Below are 18,082 nucleotides of genomic sequence, written 5' to 3' on the forward strand. Positions count from 1 at the left end.
TAGACATTTATTACAGGATATAATTGTACCAAGCACAGTCGGCTGTTGATTGTATGTGCGTTTGCCTCTGTTGATTTGTATAATTAACAGTTACTGGCTAATTGCTTGCGCAAAATTTATTGCTCACAGTTGTGGTTTTTGGACTGTTTATTAGAAATTCATGAGACGAAATGGCTAAAGCTTGAAAATATTCTACCCAGGCTTTCAGTGCGCAGACTTAACTCACAATAAACGCATGGATAGTAGATTCACGAATAAATACCGCTATTTGGATCACTAACGAGCTACCAATTGCAAAAGCGAAATGGCCGAGGCCCGATTGCGCAGAAATATAAGCCGCCATGTGCCCACAATGTAAGCCATCAAGAAACTCAGAGTCATGCTCGAAATTAATTTTTAAAACGAATGCAATTATTATGAGTGCGTAAAGAAAAACTTTCAAAACCGTGCATGTTATCGCTTATATAATCAGCTACTGTACTAATTCATTCATATTCCACATTTCCGTTAGTTACAAATATTTTCTGTATTCGAGAATACAAATCATTTGAGGAGTAACTGAGTATGTTTGGATATATTATACAGTGTCTGACAGCCTGCATCAATTAATAAAGCAAAAATGTGCATACATAAATCAACAGCGATCACGTGTGCCTTTTTGGTATACAAAAAAAAATCCGTTTAAATTTAAATAAGCTTTGTTTGCGTTTATTCCCATGACCTTCGATTGCATGCGAGTTCGAGTTCGGAAATCGACGGCTGTTCAAATAAAATTGCATAGCGGTTTTGTAACCTATGGATGTATGTAGACAGGCAGGTGTGTGTGCGTTTCTCTTTATGTGTGTGTGTGCGTATGTGTCTGTTTGTAAACCCAACTTAGCGTCGCGCTTTGCTATTACAACAACAACAATAAACTGGCCAGGCAAAACAAACTCGTTTTCTAATGCAAACAAAACGCAAGCTAAATCAAATTTTGTTTTCACTGAAAATAAGCGATGCCAATAAATGGATATTTGAAGACGAAAAAAAAAATTGGTTAAAAACTAGCTCTAAGCTAAATTGCTAATTAAGTAGAAATATTTTACGAAACTCAAAATTGTTGTTCACCGCGAAGGCCCATCGATTTGACTAAATCCAATGGAAATATGAAAATTGGATAGCGTGCCAAAAAAAATGGAAATTTTTCACACTTGGCCTAATAAATGTATAATTACGCAGATGGTCAAAATAATATGTACACTTTCATATTTTTTAATTTGTACTGAAACAAAATCGCTTAAATTATTTTCGCTTTAATTGTAGCATTATAGCAATACCTTAAAAAAATAAGTCTTCAGTCTTGAGTCAGCCGGATTCACGCACACTTAAGTAGATTTCAAATGCGATTCGAGACCGCAATTTCTCTATAAAATTTTGAGAGATGGAAAACTTAGTATGAATTAACTAATTGCTAATTAATGTACTACAAAAAAACAAAAACAATAAAGCATCTGCTGGGACAAAGATTTAAAGAAGCTTTAAGGGGAATCTTAATTATTTTTAAAAAAATCCCATAGTTAACCTTCATTTTACATTTACATTTAATGATAGTGTATTTATTGCTCTGACCATCTGTGTAAACGTACATATGTCACACCTTTTTAAAAATAAATACATCAATTGTCTCCAACACGTCAATTCTAGGCTAGAGGTAATCTCTCTAGAGGTAATCTCTATAAATTGGCAGACAATTTCCAAACAAAATGCTGAATAATAATAATAATAATAATTGACGCGACAAATGGGTATGTGAGAAGTGGCAGACAGAGTAGCTGAAACCAATTAGCCACATAATTCATAAATAGGCATGCAAATCATTGGACTGAAAAGAAACCTGCGCTCTGTTAGCCTCCATTGCAGGGTAAATGACACTTGGAGTGGTTCTGAGATTACGCGCTAAATGTCAGCGACACTTATCGCTGCAGTTTGCTTTTCTAATATTGAAGAAGCGATTTCCATTTTGCATTTTGCATTGTTGTAAAGATTGTCCGATGAAGACTTGAACTTAAGGCCCGCTTGCCGCTTTCTCTGCAGCTCTCGACTCTGCCGCCAGCATTTTGACGTCAACAACGGCAACGTTTTTTTTTTAAATTACTGCTCAGTTTTTTCCTCTTTGCAGCAGGCCGATTGATTTTATTTATTCGAAATTTAATGGAAGATTAATTTTATGTAAACTGTACAGTTGTTGTTTGTTACGAACCGGTTTGCTGTTTGGGTTGATTTTTAGCGTACTATACTTTAACTATTTTGGCTTTTTATTTTTGCTAACTCTTTTGTAGCGTACACCCTTTTAAAGCCGGCATATTGATTTGACTTCTTAGTGAGACAGACTACCATTTGGGCTGTTTCCAAATAATTGAAATTTCTTATTTCATTAATTTCATTAATTTCATTTGCATTTGTAAAGTTTTTAATGATTTTAGCTAATGCCAATCTATTTACTAGTCTACCCTAAACAATATTTTGTTTTTATTTTGTTATTATTTTGTTATTAGCTTGTTTTATGGTAAAAATTTAATGTGTAAAAAAGTATACCTTTACGAATTGCCCTTTGACTTATTTAGAGTTTATTTTAAAAAAGCCATATTATTAAATAAGGTTGTGTAATAAATTTAAATAAATTTTTATTTTGAATAACGCTTTAAATATTAGATTATTAATATTATTTCGGGCTATCACTTAAATAACGCTTTAAAAATTAAGATTATAAAATGCTTTCCAGCTAACATTTGAAAAAGTAAATGTGCCTTAACAGTCTGTTAAATTTAACATTTAATGATGGACCAAATTTTTGTAATGTTCACTTTCTCACATTTTGGCGTGATATTTCATGTATATACCGGTATTATCAAGTAATAGTAACTGCTTCAGCGAAGTGTATAAAAGCGTCGTTCGTGCACAGTTAGCTTTAAATTCTTTGCCATTTGCGCACCTCTTTTGTTAATGTTATTTCCACTGCCCCACAAAACGTGAAGGCGCTAACAATGCAGCAACAAAACAACAACAACCAATAACATAAACATACGAACTATCCCCACAGCCCCACAACCACCCGCAACCAACATTTTTTAAGCCATTCACAATCAAACGAAAAATGTACGTCTACAGCGCAGCCAGCTGCGGAAGCGGCATCAGAGACAGAGAGAGAGAGAGAAAAAATGGTTGTTATTAAGCTCATGCTGAGGCCGAGCCTCATCTGAGCTTGAGTTGCTGTTTCAGTTTGTTTTGACTGCGCGACACATGAAGATGTTTGCATGAAAGGCGGCGCATTTTCCAACACTGAAATACCGTAAATGACGTGCCGTTTAAAATTGAACAAAACAGACGTTCGAAATGATTAGAACATGCAAAAACGTAGCCCGGTTGTTATTTTGGCATCAATCAAATCACAAAACAAACTTAAATGCACAGAACAAATATGTAACTGCAATCAATCAAAGTGTGCAATTAAAAGAATCTTATTACAAACCTTAATCGGCTGCTGTCTGTGGCCACTTATTTCCATAAATTGTTACGACCAAGTGCGGTTGACTGTTTGATATTTACTTTATGTTACAAACCGCGATTGTGCCTCTAACGCGATCTTACAGTTTCCCGCTCAAATGCATAAATTAATACAAATCCTATAATAAATAAATCGAACTAAAAGACTGCATAACTAGTTTTTGACGGGGGAACCGTAGTATTTTAAAATAATAATGTATTTAAGAGCAAACACATTCACGTGCTCTTAAGCCTCTAAAAATGTGTGTTGTGCCAGTTGGTCCCGGGTACCAAGAATAACTTCCAAATGGAACAGCAGTAAAAAATAAAAAAAATAAAAAAACTGTGCGGAGCAATAACAGCAACAACTAGAAACATAAACATTAAGTTGATTTATAGCCGGCGGCCAGACAAAAGACAAATATTACATTTATCTGTATACATACTTTTGTGAAAGGTGCGCATCAGATAAATGCGGATCATTAGATCATGTGACCAAGCCAGCCTTATAAGCAAGCCTCATAAGCATAGGTTAACAGGCTAAGAGGTTGCTAGTTTAGGTGTGGTATTTAACGAGCTGGAAGGGTCATCATTAAAGCAATTGCGAATTACACAAGTGAATTTTGCTTGGCTTAAGTTAAAGTACAATTCATGTAACATTTAAAAGTTCGTTGCCAAAATGTTGCCCATCCACTTGTCCTACATGTCTCTGGAGTCGAGCGAACTTAACCGGTTTTATTTTTGTTTTTACCGGTACTCGCAGACATGACGCTTCTCTTACTGCGACCGTCAGCTGAGCTGTGGATATGAATATTTTTATTTGCATAAAGACATACTTTACGGCGAAATGCTCGACACTTGCGAATAGAATTTCAAAAATTTATTATATAAGTTGTGAATAATGTCGGCCATTTACCTCTCGCCAATTTAAAACATATAACTTGATTTCGTTTTCTTTAAATATCTTGAAATATTAAACATGCCCAGGCAAGCTAATAATTTTTAGTTTAATGTGCTCCAAAAATGCTGATTGTGTATTCTAAATGGCAGACCACCTTTTGTTATTTTGATTTCGTTTGAGGTACTATTTGTAAGGTTAGTAAATGTGTCCAGGGCCACAGCTGCTGAGTAAAGTATTTCTTACAAAAAAGTATTTCTTCAATTAAAAATTCTGTTTTCTAACGTCAGATATTTCTGCATCAGATTTAGTTGTTCTTCCTTACTAGCTTTTAAAATGAGGAGAATACATAAGATGAAATCAAGAAAGGGATCCATTTTAATTGCCATATATTTTTCAATCGGCCCCCAAATTCTTACATACGTGTCAAATTATAATCATAGCTACAAGTATATTGTACGTTGCTCTACATAAATGTTAACAAATAAATTTGCAACGTGCCTACGACATCCGGCCACAACAAAACCCAAGAAATATATTTTTGTGCATATAAACACGTAACAAGGAAAATAATTTGTGTCAAAAAGTGTGACAACAGGTGTTGCATGTTAAGCAAGAAAAGAAAAAAGTAATAAAAGGGAGAAGCGACACTCAGTGCCAAAAAAGAAAGTAATTACAAAGCACTTGAACCAAAATAAGTGAAGATAAATGAATTTACATTTTTTGAACGGCCTCTCACATTTGCAGTTTTTATTTCAAATCCTATTATTAATGGCAAAAATATGTTGGGCATGGTAACAAAAAACTGTGAATAAAACAACAATTCGAATAGTGAATGCAACGCACAAATAAACAAAAAGCACCTAATCGTATACGCTTAAGTAAACAAAGTACTTTATACATCAAGTATACGACATGAGGTTCAGTGGGAAATCAACAACAACAAATGCAAACGCAACAACGGCTGAAAAAAATGGGTAAAATAATGCTACATACCACAAAACGTAATAAACAAGTACAATTTATAACTAAAAACCAAAGTCAATGGGTAGTTTTTATTTCCGCTTGGACAATAAAGGAAATATTAACAAATTTCATTGCTATTTAAATTTTTTATATTCACTTTTTTAAGGTCAGCAAATAGTTTTGGAGTACGTTTTAAGTAACTCTTAAAATATATATAGCTATGGATTAGTCGTCGTTAATGAATTTTAAGATGATTTTTTAAACACATGCCTAAAATAGTGCTCTAGGCTACGCTTATTTTTCGCTAAGAGAACATGATTTATTTATTTTATTGAAGATTTCTGCAGAAAAATCAGAGCCAGGACACAGGTTTACTTTAATAGTGTAGTAAAAGCGGAAAATTGGAAAACTCTAACTTCAAATGAGGGAAAACGGGCTCTAGCATTTGAAAAATAATTTAACTTCTATTGTCATTTCTCAAATAAATTTATATAATTTGAAAGCTCTTTGTAAAATTATATATATAATTGTTAATAAGTACGTTCATTTAAAAAACAATTTACTATATACACAGAAAGACTCGATTGGACAAATTATAGATCAGTCAATTATATTTAATGTGTTAATTTATTTTAATGACAGCCTAAGTTATTCAAATTGGGGAAATACTATAAAGCTGCTTCCATTGCCGCAAAAAGTGCGCTTGTTTTAGCCTGAAAAGTTTGGCTTTTTATGCGTAAAAAAAAGGAAATAAATGTATAAAGCGTACCCCCCAATATGTATACATTTTATGGCTAGCTAATATTTTAAGCTGATTTTAGATTAATTTCAAATTGAAATATTTCAAAAATCATTTGAAACGAAATGCGTTTTATTTGTCTTTTGGATTCCTAAGACACATAAGACAGTAAGCAATTAATTTAATTTTTTTATTCAATTTTTAAAATAATTTATATTTTATCATTGTAGCACACTAAATGATCGTCCTTTGTTTATGCAAAATGGCAGCAGCAACAACAACAATGGACGCTTTTCCGGCATCAATGATGTGGAAGTGAGCAATTTTCGACGCGCCTTGCCACAGTTTCTAGCTGTTAGTATTAAGAACATATTGCTCTTCGGTAAATAACACACAACAACAAAACTGGAAAATTTGAATGTTGCTCAAACGGATTGGATAAATTAGCTAATCAGTTGATTTTTGTTACGCTCAGGTTATGGCATGACCCTGGGCTTCCCCACCATTGTTATTCCGGCCATACAGGGTGGCGAGGGACGAAGCGAGCATAGTGATATAGTTTTAAATAAGGAGGAGATATCATGGTTTAGTAAGTGAAATAATCAAAGTACATACATAACTATAAGTATAATATAAGCAAGAATGAAATAAAGCTGTTTTTCACTATCTTTGAAGCATAGATAAAATATATATTGAGGAAAGATTTATTTACGAAAAGTTAAATCAATATTTTTCTCTATCTTTGAAGCAAAAATGCTGTTTTTATTTTGAATCGTGTTAAATGGAATAGTGTAGTGTAAACATATATAAAATTTTTAATTTACAAACCGTGTTAAATCAAAATCGTTTAAAAAAGACCGCGTAAAAACAGAATTAGATGTAATGGATATTTCTGTAATTTTCAATATTAGAAGCATTTTTAAAAGGAATGGCAATATCTGATACTTTCAGCAAATTTAACAAAAACACAGATTTTTTTTAGATATTTTTCAAAAAGTTATTAACTATAAAAATTATAAAGAATGGGCGCTATATGGCACATTGTTAGACGTATATTGGTATTTTATATTTGCTGCAGAGATAGTTGAAGAACGGTTTCATAACATAAAAGCTGCAATCATGTCAACTAAATTATGTTTAAATCCCTTTGCTTTCCTTCAGGTTCCATAAATCTGATTTGCGTGCCCCTGGGCTGTCTCTTCTCTGGCATGTTGACCCAGCCATTGGGCAAAAGACGAGCCATGCAGGTGGGTATGCAAATAAAATAGAGTGTGGTCTACGAGTGGAACTAACCCCATCACGTGATCAAACATAGCATTGACACACTAATAGTAAAAATATAAATAAAAGCGCGTGATTTTACACCGCTTCGTTGCAAAACTATTCAAAGCTCTGTGGCTCTTCTCTTTGACAACTGATGCTCATTATTGTTTGCGTTTTTCTTTGTTTTTTCTTATTTTTTTGCAGTTTGTCAACCTTCCAATATTGGCTGCCTGGCTTTTGTTTCACTTCTCGACAAGCACCGAGCATCTGTATGCCGCTTTATGCTTGGCTGGTCTTGGAGGCGGCCTAATGGAGGCACCGGTAAGCGATAATCGTTGCGATTGCCAGTTCTGTGGCAAGTTCTAAGTGCATCCAACGTCTAGAATGTGGGGCTTGTGGGCTTGTGTTACACACTCATGGCGCGACTGACCTTCAACTGTGTGCAGCTTCAGCTGAATAGTTTGAAATTAGCCATGCTATTTAGATAAAGGCATTGCATTCCATAGCGCCTTCTAACATTCTCACTAGAACTTCCGCCTTTTGTGTATAAATTTGCATTTTTCGCACATTTACTAAAATCATCAAAAAATTCTCAGTAGCGCGTACTTAACATTTTACTCGAATTTAATATTTGATTGGGACAAGGTTTTAATTAAACGGAAGTTTTAGCAGCGGGGTTCCACAATATCGATAGAGAAGGCTTGAATTGAAGGCATTACTACTGGAAAGCAGCTTGAAATTTTTAATCTGGCTGATATATCCACGTGTTGTTAACAACGGGATGTATGAGTATCATCTTAAAAATGTATAGTCCAACATTTTTGTTTGTAAACTACTATACTTGAGCTACCATCGGCTAGAGACAAAAGTAGGAAAAATCGTTTTGGAAAATTAGGGCCACAAGTTGGATAAAGAAACGTTTATAGTTTAAATAAAATATAAAATAAAATATACTAAAAATTAATTACATCTATATTTAACATAACAGTATACTTACGTACTTATAAAGAATGAGTCATCAATTTAATTATTTAATTAATTAAATAAAGTTGTTCCTGCTTTGAATAGTCGATTGTAGGCACAATAGAATTTGTTGAGAGATTATAAAGAACTAAACAGTCTCACATTATATAACGATATCATAATGTATCTCTCTATATTCATTTAAAAGGAAATGCTAATTTTCTGGAATCATAAATCAACAAACGCTCTGAAACTAAGTTGGTTTCAATTTCAAGCGGGTTCTTATTTTATTTTATTTTTTTTAATAAATTAAATAATTTAAATTTATATTAAATTACATAAAGAAAATATTAAGATTAAATGAAAAACACAGCTATACTCCGTGCTTCTCTTACAAAACACTTAAGCAAAACCAATTGCTGATTAAATTTCATTCAAATTTCTATGACTAAATAATTTAGGTTTAAATAAAAACGCTCTCCTTCGCGCTTCTTATAGGAAGCACTTAAACGAACTTACTTCAGGAGCAAATTTTAATTTTTTCAGTGGGTTCATATTGATTTAAGAGTTCAAGATATAATTTTGAAAAAGGAACTGTGTTAAATCAATAAGTTCTTGCTGCTAAAATATGTTTTGATTGGAAGTTAGCTTTGTCCGCAAATGAATACCCATTTAAGAGTTTCTTGTTAGGGCGACTTGAAAGCTTTCGAGTCGCATACGAAAGAACAGAGACATAATGTCTATCACGACTCTTTCTACCTGTTTATACATTTCACCTTTCTTAGTATAACATTTGAACCCTCAGGAACAAGGTGTAAAAAAATTAAAAGTTCATTGTTTAGAAAACTGAAGTTGCAGCAAGAAATTGTATAACTAATATCTAACTTATCCATTCAAAGGGTCAACCGAAACGACGAATTTTGTATACACAAATATTATTTAGGAATCGAACGTATCATCAATAAATTGAATAACTTTTGGAAACACTTTCTATTTCTTAGCATATATTATTTTTAATAGAATATATCGCTACTATACTTGTATTTCTATAAAAGCTAGGTTTCTTCCGTATCTGCCACCATAGATCTTGAGCTCAGCCAAGATAGTTCATACTCGTATAACAGAAATTGTTGCGATATGTTGTCATTGTTAATGACTTTCAATCCATGAACAGCTCAAGGTCGTATGGTATAAGTGCAATCTTCAACTTGAAATCTTTTTGCAGGTGCTCACCTATGTGGCGGAGATTACGGAACCAAAGTATCGCGGCATTCTGTCGGCTTTGGGGACCACTTGTGTCATCACTGGCGTTTTTGTGCAATTCATACTGGGCTCGCTGATGGACTGGCGGAGTGTGGCGGCGGTTAGCTCGGCCTTTCCAGTGATTACCATCATAATGCTGTGCTTTGTGCCCGAGAGTCCGATTTGGCTGATACGCGAACATCGTTTTCATGAGGCCGTCAAGTCGCTGCAATGGCTGCGGGGTTGGGTGCCCGAGCACATGATCGAAGAGGAGTTCAATCGGCTGTACGATGAATTGATTACTCAGAAGGCCATTGAGGAGGCAGAGGAGAACGGTGGCGTTGCGCCGCCGGAGGGCGCAAGACGAACCCTCAAGAGCCGTCTGCGCATGTGGAAGAAACGCACCTTCCTCGCACCCTTCCTGCTCGTCTCCTTCACCTTCTTCACCGGCCACTTCTCCGGCAAGACTCCTCTCCAAACGTATGCCGTACAGATATTTCATACTTTGAAGGCGCCCATGAATAAATACCATGCCACGATCCTACTGGGTGTCGCCGAAATGTTGTCCACCATACTGGGTGTCGTACTCATACATTTTACCGGCAAGCGACCGCTGGTGCTGATCTCGACGGTGGGCACGGGTCTGTGCTTCTTCGGCACAGCCACCTATGCCCATTTCCTTAACGATGTGCCCGGCTTTACTGTCAACAATGTGGTCGTGAATGCCTCGGCAATTGTGCCCAAGGAGAATATCATCTCGCAGGCGAACATCTCGCGAATCTTTGAGAGTGAGAAGCAAGCGCTGAAGCAGGAAGTCACCACCATACCGCCGGATCTGGAAACTACTACCATGTTAGATTGGCCGGAAGGTACAACGGAATTCCCCTCGTTGAATCGCAGCAAGCGCGAGGATGTAGAGAGTCTGGATTATGGAGAAAGAGGCACCACGTTCTCATCGTCTACTCTAGATCTATTCGATTCAGATGAGACTGGCATTACCAGCACATTGCAGCCGCAAGAAGACGAACTGGAAGAGACAACACTTATCCCCCAGAAGGCCCCAGCGCCCATTCTCGCAAAGTCCACAGAAATAACACCGTCCAAGAAGCCGGCCATCGCAGAGGATCTGCTTTTAACTGTGCCCCAACAGAAAACCAACTACCTTGTCTGGCTGCCCCTCATCCTGCTGCTGCTCTCCGCATTCTTCTCTCACTTGGGCATTCGCATGATACCATGGGTCTTGATCGGAGAGGTATTTCCTGCCGAGATTCGAAACAGCGCCTCTGGATTTGCTGGTGGAGTTGGATACGTTTTTGGTTTTCTGGCCAACAAACTGTTTCTCGTCATGCTTGCGGCCCTGACCTTGCCGGGCACATTTCTTTTCTACTCATGTGTAGCCTTCGTCGGCACAGTGGTCCTGTACTATACCCTACCCGAGACCGAGGGTCGCACATTAGGTGTAAGTATCTTCGTCAGATTATTCTTAGTTCTACTTAAGATGATGTTAAAGAATGTAGAATTTAAGCAGAGAAATCTTAGGTGTAATTATCTTCGTCAGAATATTCTTAGTTCAATTTAACGTAAGATGATGTTAAAGAATGATTAATTTAGGCAGAGAAATCTTTTGTTTCTTCAATATTCGAATTCTTTATCTTAATTTTTTGACTATATATTATGGTCAGCATGAGATTCTAAATTTCTCTAATCTTGGTCCGTTTGTCTTTTCAGGAAATTGAAGCGCATTTTTCAAAGAAAACCGATTTTAATTTATTGGACAAGCCGAAGGGAACGAACGATGCTGAAAAGAACAATGCCATCCATTTGGGGAACCTGCAGAACCTTCAGATGCCCATCAGTCCGAACGCTGCAAAGATTATTCATTTACAGCAGAGCGATTTTGTGCCTCAGCGTCAGGGAGTCAACAATTTGGCTTTCGAAGAGAACAATACGACGCATTTATAATCAGTTGCAGAATTGAAGCCCTTGATCAATTCATCAACCAGCCCGACCATCTCCATTTTTATTACGTGATATACTTACATATGTATGTGGAAAATAAAATTCAACTTACTATATTACATTCATAGCTATCCCTGAATCAATTGTCAAACATTCCTCATACTAGAAATATAAAGTATTTTGTTCATTACAATAATGGAACGTACTTTCGTATTGATAAAACCTGAAGGCGTCCAACAAGGACTGATTAATTCTATTACTGAATTTTTCGAGCATAAGGGCCACAAGATGGTGTGCATGAAGTTCTTAGAGCCTTCCACGGATCTGCTGAAGAAATATTATGCTAACTTGGCTGGGAAGAGTTTTTTGCAAGACCTATTGAAATACATGCGCTCCGGACCAGTCATCCCCATGATCTTTGAAGGTGAGAATGTTGTCGAATACGGACGGGAAATTTCGGATGCATTGGGTTCTGATGACAAGGGACGCCGTTTAGTTCATGCTGCGGCTAGCATTGAAAAGGCAGAGCAAGAGATTTCCCTCTGGTTCGACCAGACACCGGGGTTGGACCAGATCGCTAATTGAAATATTGAACATTTTCCATCTACACAATTGCTTCTTCTTGTTTATACAACTTGCCTAATAATTGGACTACTCTAACGTATCACTATAACATATACCATTGGGACGATATTTCAAGATATTTCTAAAAAACGCTCTGATCTGAAAACCTGAAAACGTAAGTGAAAACTTCCCATTATTTTTTAAATAATTGCAACAAACAAATCCCGCAGGTTATCGAAAATACTAGAAAGCAACTACATATCGATAGAAATATGTGAATCGGCGGCAACGTTAGCAACATTTTTCGATTTAAATATCAAAGCCAAACATTAGCTGTTATTATTATGTCGAAAAGAAAGGGAATCCAAAATTGATTTTAAACAAATTAAATAAAAATAAGCGATGACAATTAAAAACAAAACATCCAATTCCTACGAAATGGAGTTCGCTGCAATTTGTAAATTTATGGCTGGAATTATTATTTGAAAATATATGCACTCATATTTCTTTGCTGGGCAATGTTAAATCACACCTGTTAATTGAACAAATTTAACACCAGACACTATAAATCGTATGCAAAGCGCAGGTTCAAATTAATGGTGTGCACGAGCGCACGCTTTCCTTTGTTCGGGCTGTCGTCAGGTTATAAAGTGAACAATGCTTGAAGATATTTATTGCTTTTAGTAAATCGATTTTAACAAACTATAAATTATTACATATTCCTCTAACATAATAAATTTGTCATTCCTTTAAGAACAATGGAAGTTTGCGTTGCACTCGAATGTTAGCAACAATGTTGCAAGCAGCAATGTGTCACAGCACATTGTCTCAATTGTTGCCAAGCATTGTAGTTGTTGCATAAGCATTTGTTGCCAGAAAAAGTATACATGCTGCCATTGTCTAATTGGGGGAACTTTCAATTATTTAAGTAATATTTACAAAAGACAACTATTACGTTAAAAATGAATAAGAAGAACTGTGGAGACTCTATGGAATTTTTCTTTAAGCCCAATGAGTGTTGTCTCTCAGCAAGTCATGTATTTAAAATTAGAATTGTTTATGCCCAAATTATTCGTGCTCCGATACTTTTTGCTGATAATTTATTTTATTATATATATTTTTAAATCTCACATTTTTATTGTTTCTATACGTTTCGAAATTGCATTTACTTATTATTAACATGTAACTAGCTTGATGTATTTGTTAATGTTAAATTATTATTGTTACTCTGCGTTATAAAATAGATAATTCCAATTCAATTAAAAACAGAGTTCGTGACAGGTGCACACGTTTTTTTTATTACATATAAACGAACACATATTTTGGCAAAACAACGTCTGTGTGTTTCCTTTTGCTTTTGTTTTTTGTTCGACAGTTTTATGAATGAAGTGAAATACAGAAATGAGGACGGAAATGTATTGATAAAATGAAACGTGAAGGAAAAAACTAAATATGTACTTAAAAACTGGATGAGGATATTAAAATTTGATCGGAACGAAAACTTGTTTAAAACTTAAATACGTATATACAAACAGACATATTGTGTTTCGAATTCTAATTCCAGAGAATTGTGCCACAAATCTCCTGCATTACATTTTACTTAAATGTTTTAAGGACCCACCCACACGCATGTATATTTAACGATGATTTTTTAGTTGTGTTTTGGATAATTACAAAAAGCGCTACTAACTAATCCATGAAAATAAAATCTCAACGGCTCTAAAGGTAAAACCCTATTACTAAATTTTCACTATCGTGTTTATATTTAAACTTAAATATTGGCTTGATGCTTCTTTTTAACTTTAATACTACGGCCAGCTTTAAATACTCCTATGTAAGTATATTTTATGGTTTATGTTCTTTCGTTCTTTCACTGTGAAACTTAAAGCCAATGACACACACATTTACATATGCGTATGTATGTATGAAGGTAAATATATGTATGTATGTATGTATTGATGCATGAAAGGTGCTGTTTTAATTTCCCCTCTTAAGCTTAAAACGTCAATTCATGTTATTTTTACTGAATAAAGACTCTCCTAAATTAAAAAACTTGATACTTATAATCTAAAAATACATACGTATTAAGAGAGAATATTAGTGTTAAATTGTTTGTTTGTGTTTGCGTGATTTTCTTTTTTGTGTTTTTTCTTCTTTTTTTGTTTAAACAGAGAACACTCAGACTTCCAGTTGTTTTGATGGTGGTTGCGTTATGAATGGTTCGCTCCACATGCGACGCAAGTCACCCTAAAAATAGATGAATAAGTGAGTATAATATTAAATAATAATGATGAGTGGTTACCTTCAAGTAGGCCATCAACAATAGTGGCAATAACGTAAACGGCACTAAATATAAGAGGGCAGGTTGTGCGGCCTTGAACACCTCCGAGCTAACCGTAGCCGTTAACAGACCCAAGAAATAACTAAAAATGCAAAACATTATAGAGATGGTTACGAAAAGAATACAAGTATATAAATGTGAATTACCCCAATAAGGAACAATGAAAATATGTCAACTTGGAGCCGACACCTTTTGGCGGTGGTAGCGTTGGATCTGATGTCACACCCTGCGATTTCTTGTAGGCATCATAGCGGAGTACGAAACATAATAGGAGGCCGGGCATAACTACATCTCCCAGCCCGAGCATCGAGAAGTGGCCACTATTGTGTATGCTTGGAAAAACTAATTTGCCCGGCAAATTCAGCTTTGGTGTGTCCCTCACAATTCCGCCCAAATTCAATTTGCGCGCAACTATGCCCACAGGATTCTCGGCAGGACGTGTGGCCACCTTAACCATCACGTTTGTGCTAAATATGTACGAGGAGAAGAACACCCAGAATACATCGTAGATGAGCAGCCCTGTCAGCAGCAGTGTAGAAACTTTCAAGCTTGGCAAACGGACAAAGGCAATAAATGCTACGCAGAGACCCATGCCCATTGCTGTAAAGAGAAAAACAAAACATGGTACAGTGTTAAATGATGAAGGAATTCAAGGGCCACTCACCATCCATGAGCAGCCAGTGCCCGGTTAACACCCAAATGCATACAATGGATACGGAGAGTGTAAAGCTGAAGAGCTCGGCTGCCGTAAATCGTCCGCAAATGCCAAACGAGATGCGATTGCCGTCCGTGCACGGCCGTATAATGTACTGGCACATTGGCAGCAGCAAGAAGGCCAACGCAACGGTTGCGATAACTTAAACGAAACAAATTGCGACAATTTCTTTTCAGGTATTTCCTTATATCAATATTTTAGATACTTACTGGCCGTACACACGGCAAATAGCAGCTGCATTGAATCGAAAAAGAAGAACATGATCAGCAGGGAAACCGAGGCGCCCAACGGCAGGCAGAGGGCATGCATTGTATCCAAGGTGGCAAACTTATCTGCTTGAGTAATTAAATGCAAACAGACAATAATTAATGAGCAGCTTTCTAAATTAGAATAGTTCACATCATTTGTTACTTACTTGGCTCTTTCTCAACTTGCTCGCCTGTCAGCAAATTTGTCGTCGATTCGTTGCGCTTCTTTTGTTCGCGCTCCCGCGCCTCCTGCTCGATATTAAGACTACGAAAACTGCCATAAACAATGAGCAGCATCGATATGAGACACGTGGAGACGCGCGAAGAGTCCATAACACTCGACACGGTCCAGTGTACTTCACGATATTCAGTCGGAGCACCGCCCAAGCCACCACCTCCACCACTGCCGTGCGACATGCTCACCAACCACCAATCCTTGTCACCAAGGTGGCAAGCGCACCTTTCTTCCTTTCTCACTCACGCTGCTGCCTCTTTCTTCTTTCAACTTTTCCCTCTTATCAGGCCTCTTGCGGTTCGCAGATTTTCTCCTTATCCGACCGGCAGAGTCGTGCCCTGCACCGTATCGCACGACTCAGTTTCTTATCTTCAGCTTGTTTGGTGTCTTCTCGGACCCGCTCGCCTGACTGTGTTCATGAAAACAAATGAAGAAACAAATACATGTATCATATGATAAGCGATGCGCCGCAAACAAAAATTTGATTCAGTAGTGGGACGGTCTTATCTAAGCCCTCGATGTAGCGGACAGCTGCTCTCTTACTCTTCTTTTTATTTGTACAAATAGCATGTTTGATTTGATAAAAATACTAGATGGCAGTCGTGTGGCAGATGCAGAATTTATTCTACACATATGTACATAAAAAACTGACTTATCTATATTCAGGGCTAAGAACACTTAATCACTTAACATTTTACCTGCACATGGGCGAAAAATCGTTAAAAGGGCATAAGTGGGAATCTAAACTAGGCCCACAAGTGGGGAAAAATTGTGGTCAAATTTTGAAAATGATGCCCTAAAACTAGTTCTTCATTAGCATTTATTAAAGACAACTAAAATGTAAGCTTATTTGGTTAACATTTGGGGATTAATTGGATACCAGTTCCAATGTCTTTATCCAGATACAGCCTGATTCTAACCCTAACTCTCATGTTTCACAAAAATTCATTGCAATTTTTTAAAATTTTTCACGATAACACCAGCAATTACTTTTTACCATATTTTTCTCACGATCACGATTCACCGCATACTACTATTTTTCAGCGGGTATTTCTGTGCTACTCGTGCCGTCAATTTATTCTATGTACAATGTACATACATATGTTTAACTGTATGTATATGAATGAATTTAAATATGTTCGTTTGTTGTTTCTTCAGCTTCTCTATGCACCACATTCAGTAATTCCCACACGTTGCACGTTCTTAATTAATGTAATAGACCGCCGCCGCCCTAGCTCGGGCTTTTGTTTTTGAATGCTAATTATAATAAAGAAAAAAACAACAAAGTTGGGGAATAGTAAGAGAACCTAAGTCGACCTAACTAGCCAAAACAATGTTTTAAAGCACTTTCTAATTTGAAGCAGTCTGGGCTGACCTATTAGCAAGAAATGACTTTGTTCACACATACATACATATATGTACATATATATATTTTAATGCACCGTCCAGAAAAATTGGTTGGCCGTGGCCCTAAGTCTACTGCCCACATTAACATACAAACCCACACTCACACGCATCTATCTGATGTGAAAGTGAAATTACGTTAATAACAGAAGCAATTGTTAACACAAAAAAACCTGAAGTGTTTAAAAGACGGCGCTCCACAAAATAAACATTATTATTATGCAAAGCTTATGCTCAAAGTTTTCGGATTTTTGCTTTCTTTAATGCATGTATGTATGTATGTATGTACGTATGTGTCTCCCAAACATATCTACGTTTATATATTTACATACATATGTATGTAAATATTTCGCAAGTGCGCAACATTAGCAACAACAACAGCAACAACGAAAACACCAACACCACCTCACAAAGATTCCGGCAGCACGGTGGAGAGGGTCAATAGACTGTGTATGTGCAACACTTGAGAAATTTCATATACCGCCAGCAACAACCTTAAAGCGCAAGCTAAGCTTTTCAGTTTTTTTGTTCGGTTACACTTCACTTCACTACCGCACCGCTCCACTGCGTAACTAAATTACAAGACACACAAATACGCATACACATAAAGGTGCTGTGCACACACAAATTAGTTGATGAAACAGGCGAGGAAGGGGTGGGTAGTGATTGTATTTAATTAATAAAACTTATTCACACTGTCATCTACTGGGCCCAGCTTGTTTAAATTTCATTGCATTGAAAATGTTGTATACTATTTGTGGCACCAACCATTTGCTTACTTTGCTTTTTGCTTTACATTTGCTTTCGCATTGAGTATTTTTGCTTTTCTTTTATACCGAAATTCGTTTGCTCTACATGTCGAATGATGTTTCCTTTTTTGCTATTTCGATTCCTCTCTTATTCACGAATTGTTTTAAAACATTTTGTACTTAATTATTAAATATTAAACTTGCATTTTGCAGTTTTGTTTTGGTAGTGCAGGAATTACAACAAACATCATGCTAATGGAAACCTAGCAGTGTT

At 36.2% G+C, this 18,082-nt stretch overlaps 2 protein-coding genes across 7 annotated transcripts; one reads left to right on the top strand and one right to left on the bottom strand.

Moving 5' to 3' along the window:
- Window positions 1–217: 217 nt before the first annotated feature.
- Window positions 218–11,682, top strand: LOC115623485 (facilitated trehalose transporter Tret1). 4 transcript variants are annotated; one of them, XM_030517855.1, is made up of 8 exons: window positions 3,311–3,328; window positions 5,253–5,397; window positions 6,356–6,507; window positions 6,601–6,714; window positions 7,287–7,372; window positions 7,593–7,709; window positions 9,577–11,052; window positions 11,322–11,682. In XM_030517855.1, the coding sequence occupies exons 2-8, from the start codon at window positions 5,336–5,338 to the stop codon at window positions 11,553–11,555; spliced, it is 2,241 nt and encodes a 746-aa protein (XP_030373715.1). In that variant the 5' UTR covers window positions 3,311–3,328; window positions 5,253–5,335; the 3' UTR covers window positions 11,556–11,682. The 4 variants fall into 4 exon arrangements, with proteins under 4 accessions (XP_030373716.1, XP_030373715.1, XP_030373714.1 ...); XM_030517856.1 differs by lacking the exons at window positions 3,311–3,328; window positions 5,253–5,397 and adding an exon at window positions 218–354; XM_030517854.1 differs by lacking the exon at window positions 3,311–3,328 and having other exon boundaries at window positions 5,215–5,397.
- A 1,586-nt stretch (window positions 11,683–13,268) lies between these two features.
- Window positions 13,269–18,013, bottom strand: LOC115623655 (signal peptide peptidase-like 3). Of its 3 annotated transcripts, none has more exons than XM_030518112.1 (7): window positions 17,839–18,013; window positions 15,588–16,064; window positions 15,382–15,504; window positions 15,122–15,313; window positions 14,604–15,057; window positions 14,419–14,539; window positions 13,269–14,363 (listed from the first exon to the last, which is right to left on the bottom strand). In XM_030518112.1, the coding sequence occupies exons 2-7, from the start codon at window positions 15,835–15,837 to the stop codon at window positions 14,295–14,297; spliced, it is 1,209 nt and encodes a 402-aa protein (XP_030373972.1). In that variant the 5' UTR covers window positions 15,838–16,064; window positions 17,839–18,013; the 3' UTR covers window positions 13,269–14,294. The 3 variants fall into 3 exon arrangements, with proteins under 3 accessions (XP_030373972.1, XP_030373970.1, XP_030373971.1); XM_030518110.1 differs by having other exon boundaries at window positions 13,271–14,363; window positions 15,382–15,507; window positions 17,839–18,012; XM_030518111.1 differs by having other exon boundaries at window positions 13,271–14,363; window positions 15,382–15,507; window positions 17,828–18,012.
- Between the last annotated feature and the right edge of the window lie 69 nt (window positions 18,014–18,082).

Source organism: Scaptodrosophila lebanonensis, unplaced genomic scaffold, assembly GCF_003285725.1.
Source record: "Scaptodrosophila lebanonensis strain 11010-0011.00,11010-0021.00 unplaced genomic scaffold, SlebRS2 tig00000053-arrow-pilon, whole genome shotgun sequence".
In the NCBI taxonomy this organism is placed as follows: Eukaryota; Metazoa; Arthropoda; class Insecta; order Diptera; family Drosophilidae; genus Scaptodrosophila; species Scaptodrosophila lebanonensis.

Excerpts from the sequence above, each read along its gene's own strand:
- LOC115623485 (XM_030517855.1), top strand. The coding sequence starts at position 5,336 with ATGAGGTTCAGTGGGAAATCAACAACAACAAATGCAAACGCAACAACG. Across the intron at positions 6,715-7,286 it reads GGAGGAGATATCATGGTTTA|GTTCCATAAATCTGATTTGC; the intron begins GTAAGTGAAATA and ends GCTTTCCTTCAG. Across the intron at positions 11,053-11,321 it reads CCGAGGGTCGCACATTAGGT|GAAATTGAAGCGCATTTTTC; the intron begins GTAAGTATCTTC and ends TTGTCTTTTCAG.
- LOC115623655 (XM_030518110.1), bottom strand. The coding sequence starts at position 15,837 with ATGTCGCACGGCAGTGGTGGAGGTGGTGGCTTGGGCGGTGCTCCGACT. Across the intron at positions 15,314-15,381 it reads ATTTGCCGTGTGTACGGCCA|TTATCGCAACCGTTGCGTTG; the intron begins GTAAGTATCTAA and ends GTTTCGTTTAAG. Across the intron at positions 14,540-14,603 it reads TTTCATTGTTCCTTATTGGG|TTATTTCTTGGGTCTGTTAA; the intron begins GTAATTCACATT and ends TTGCATTTTTAG.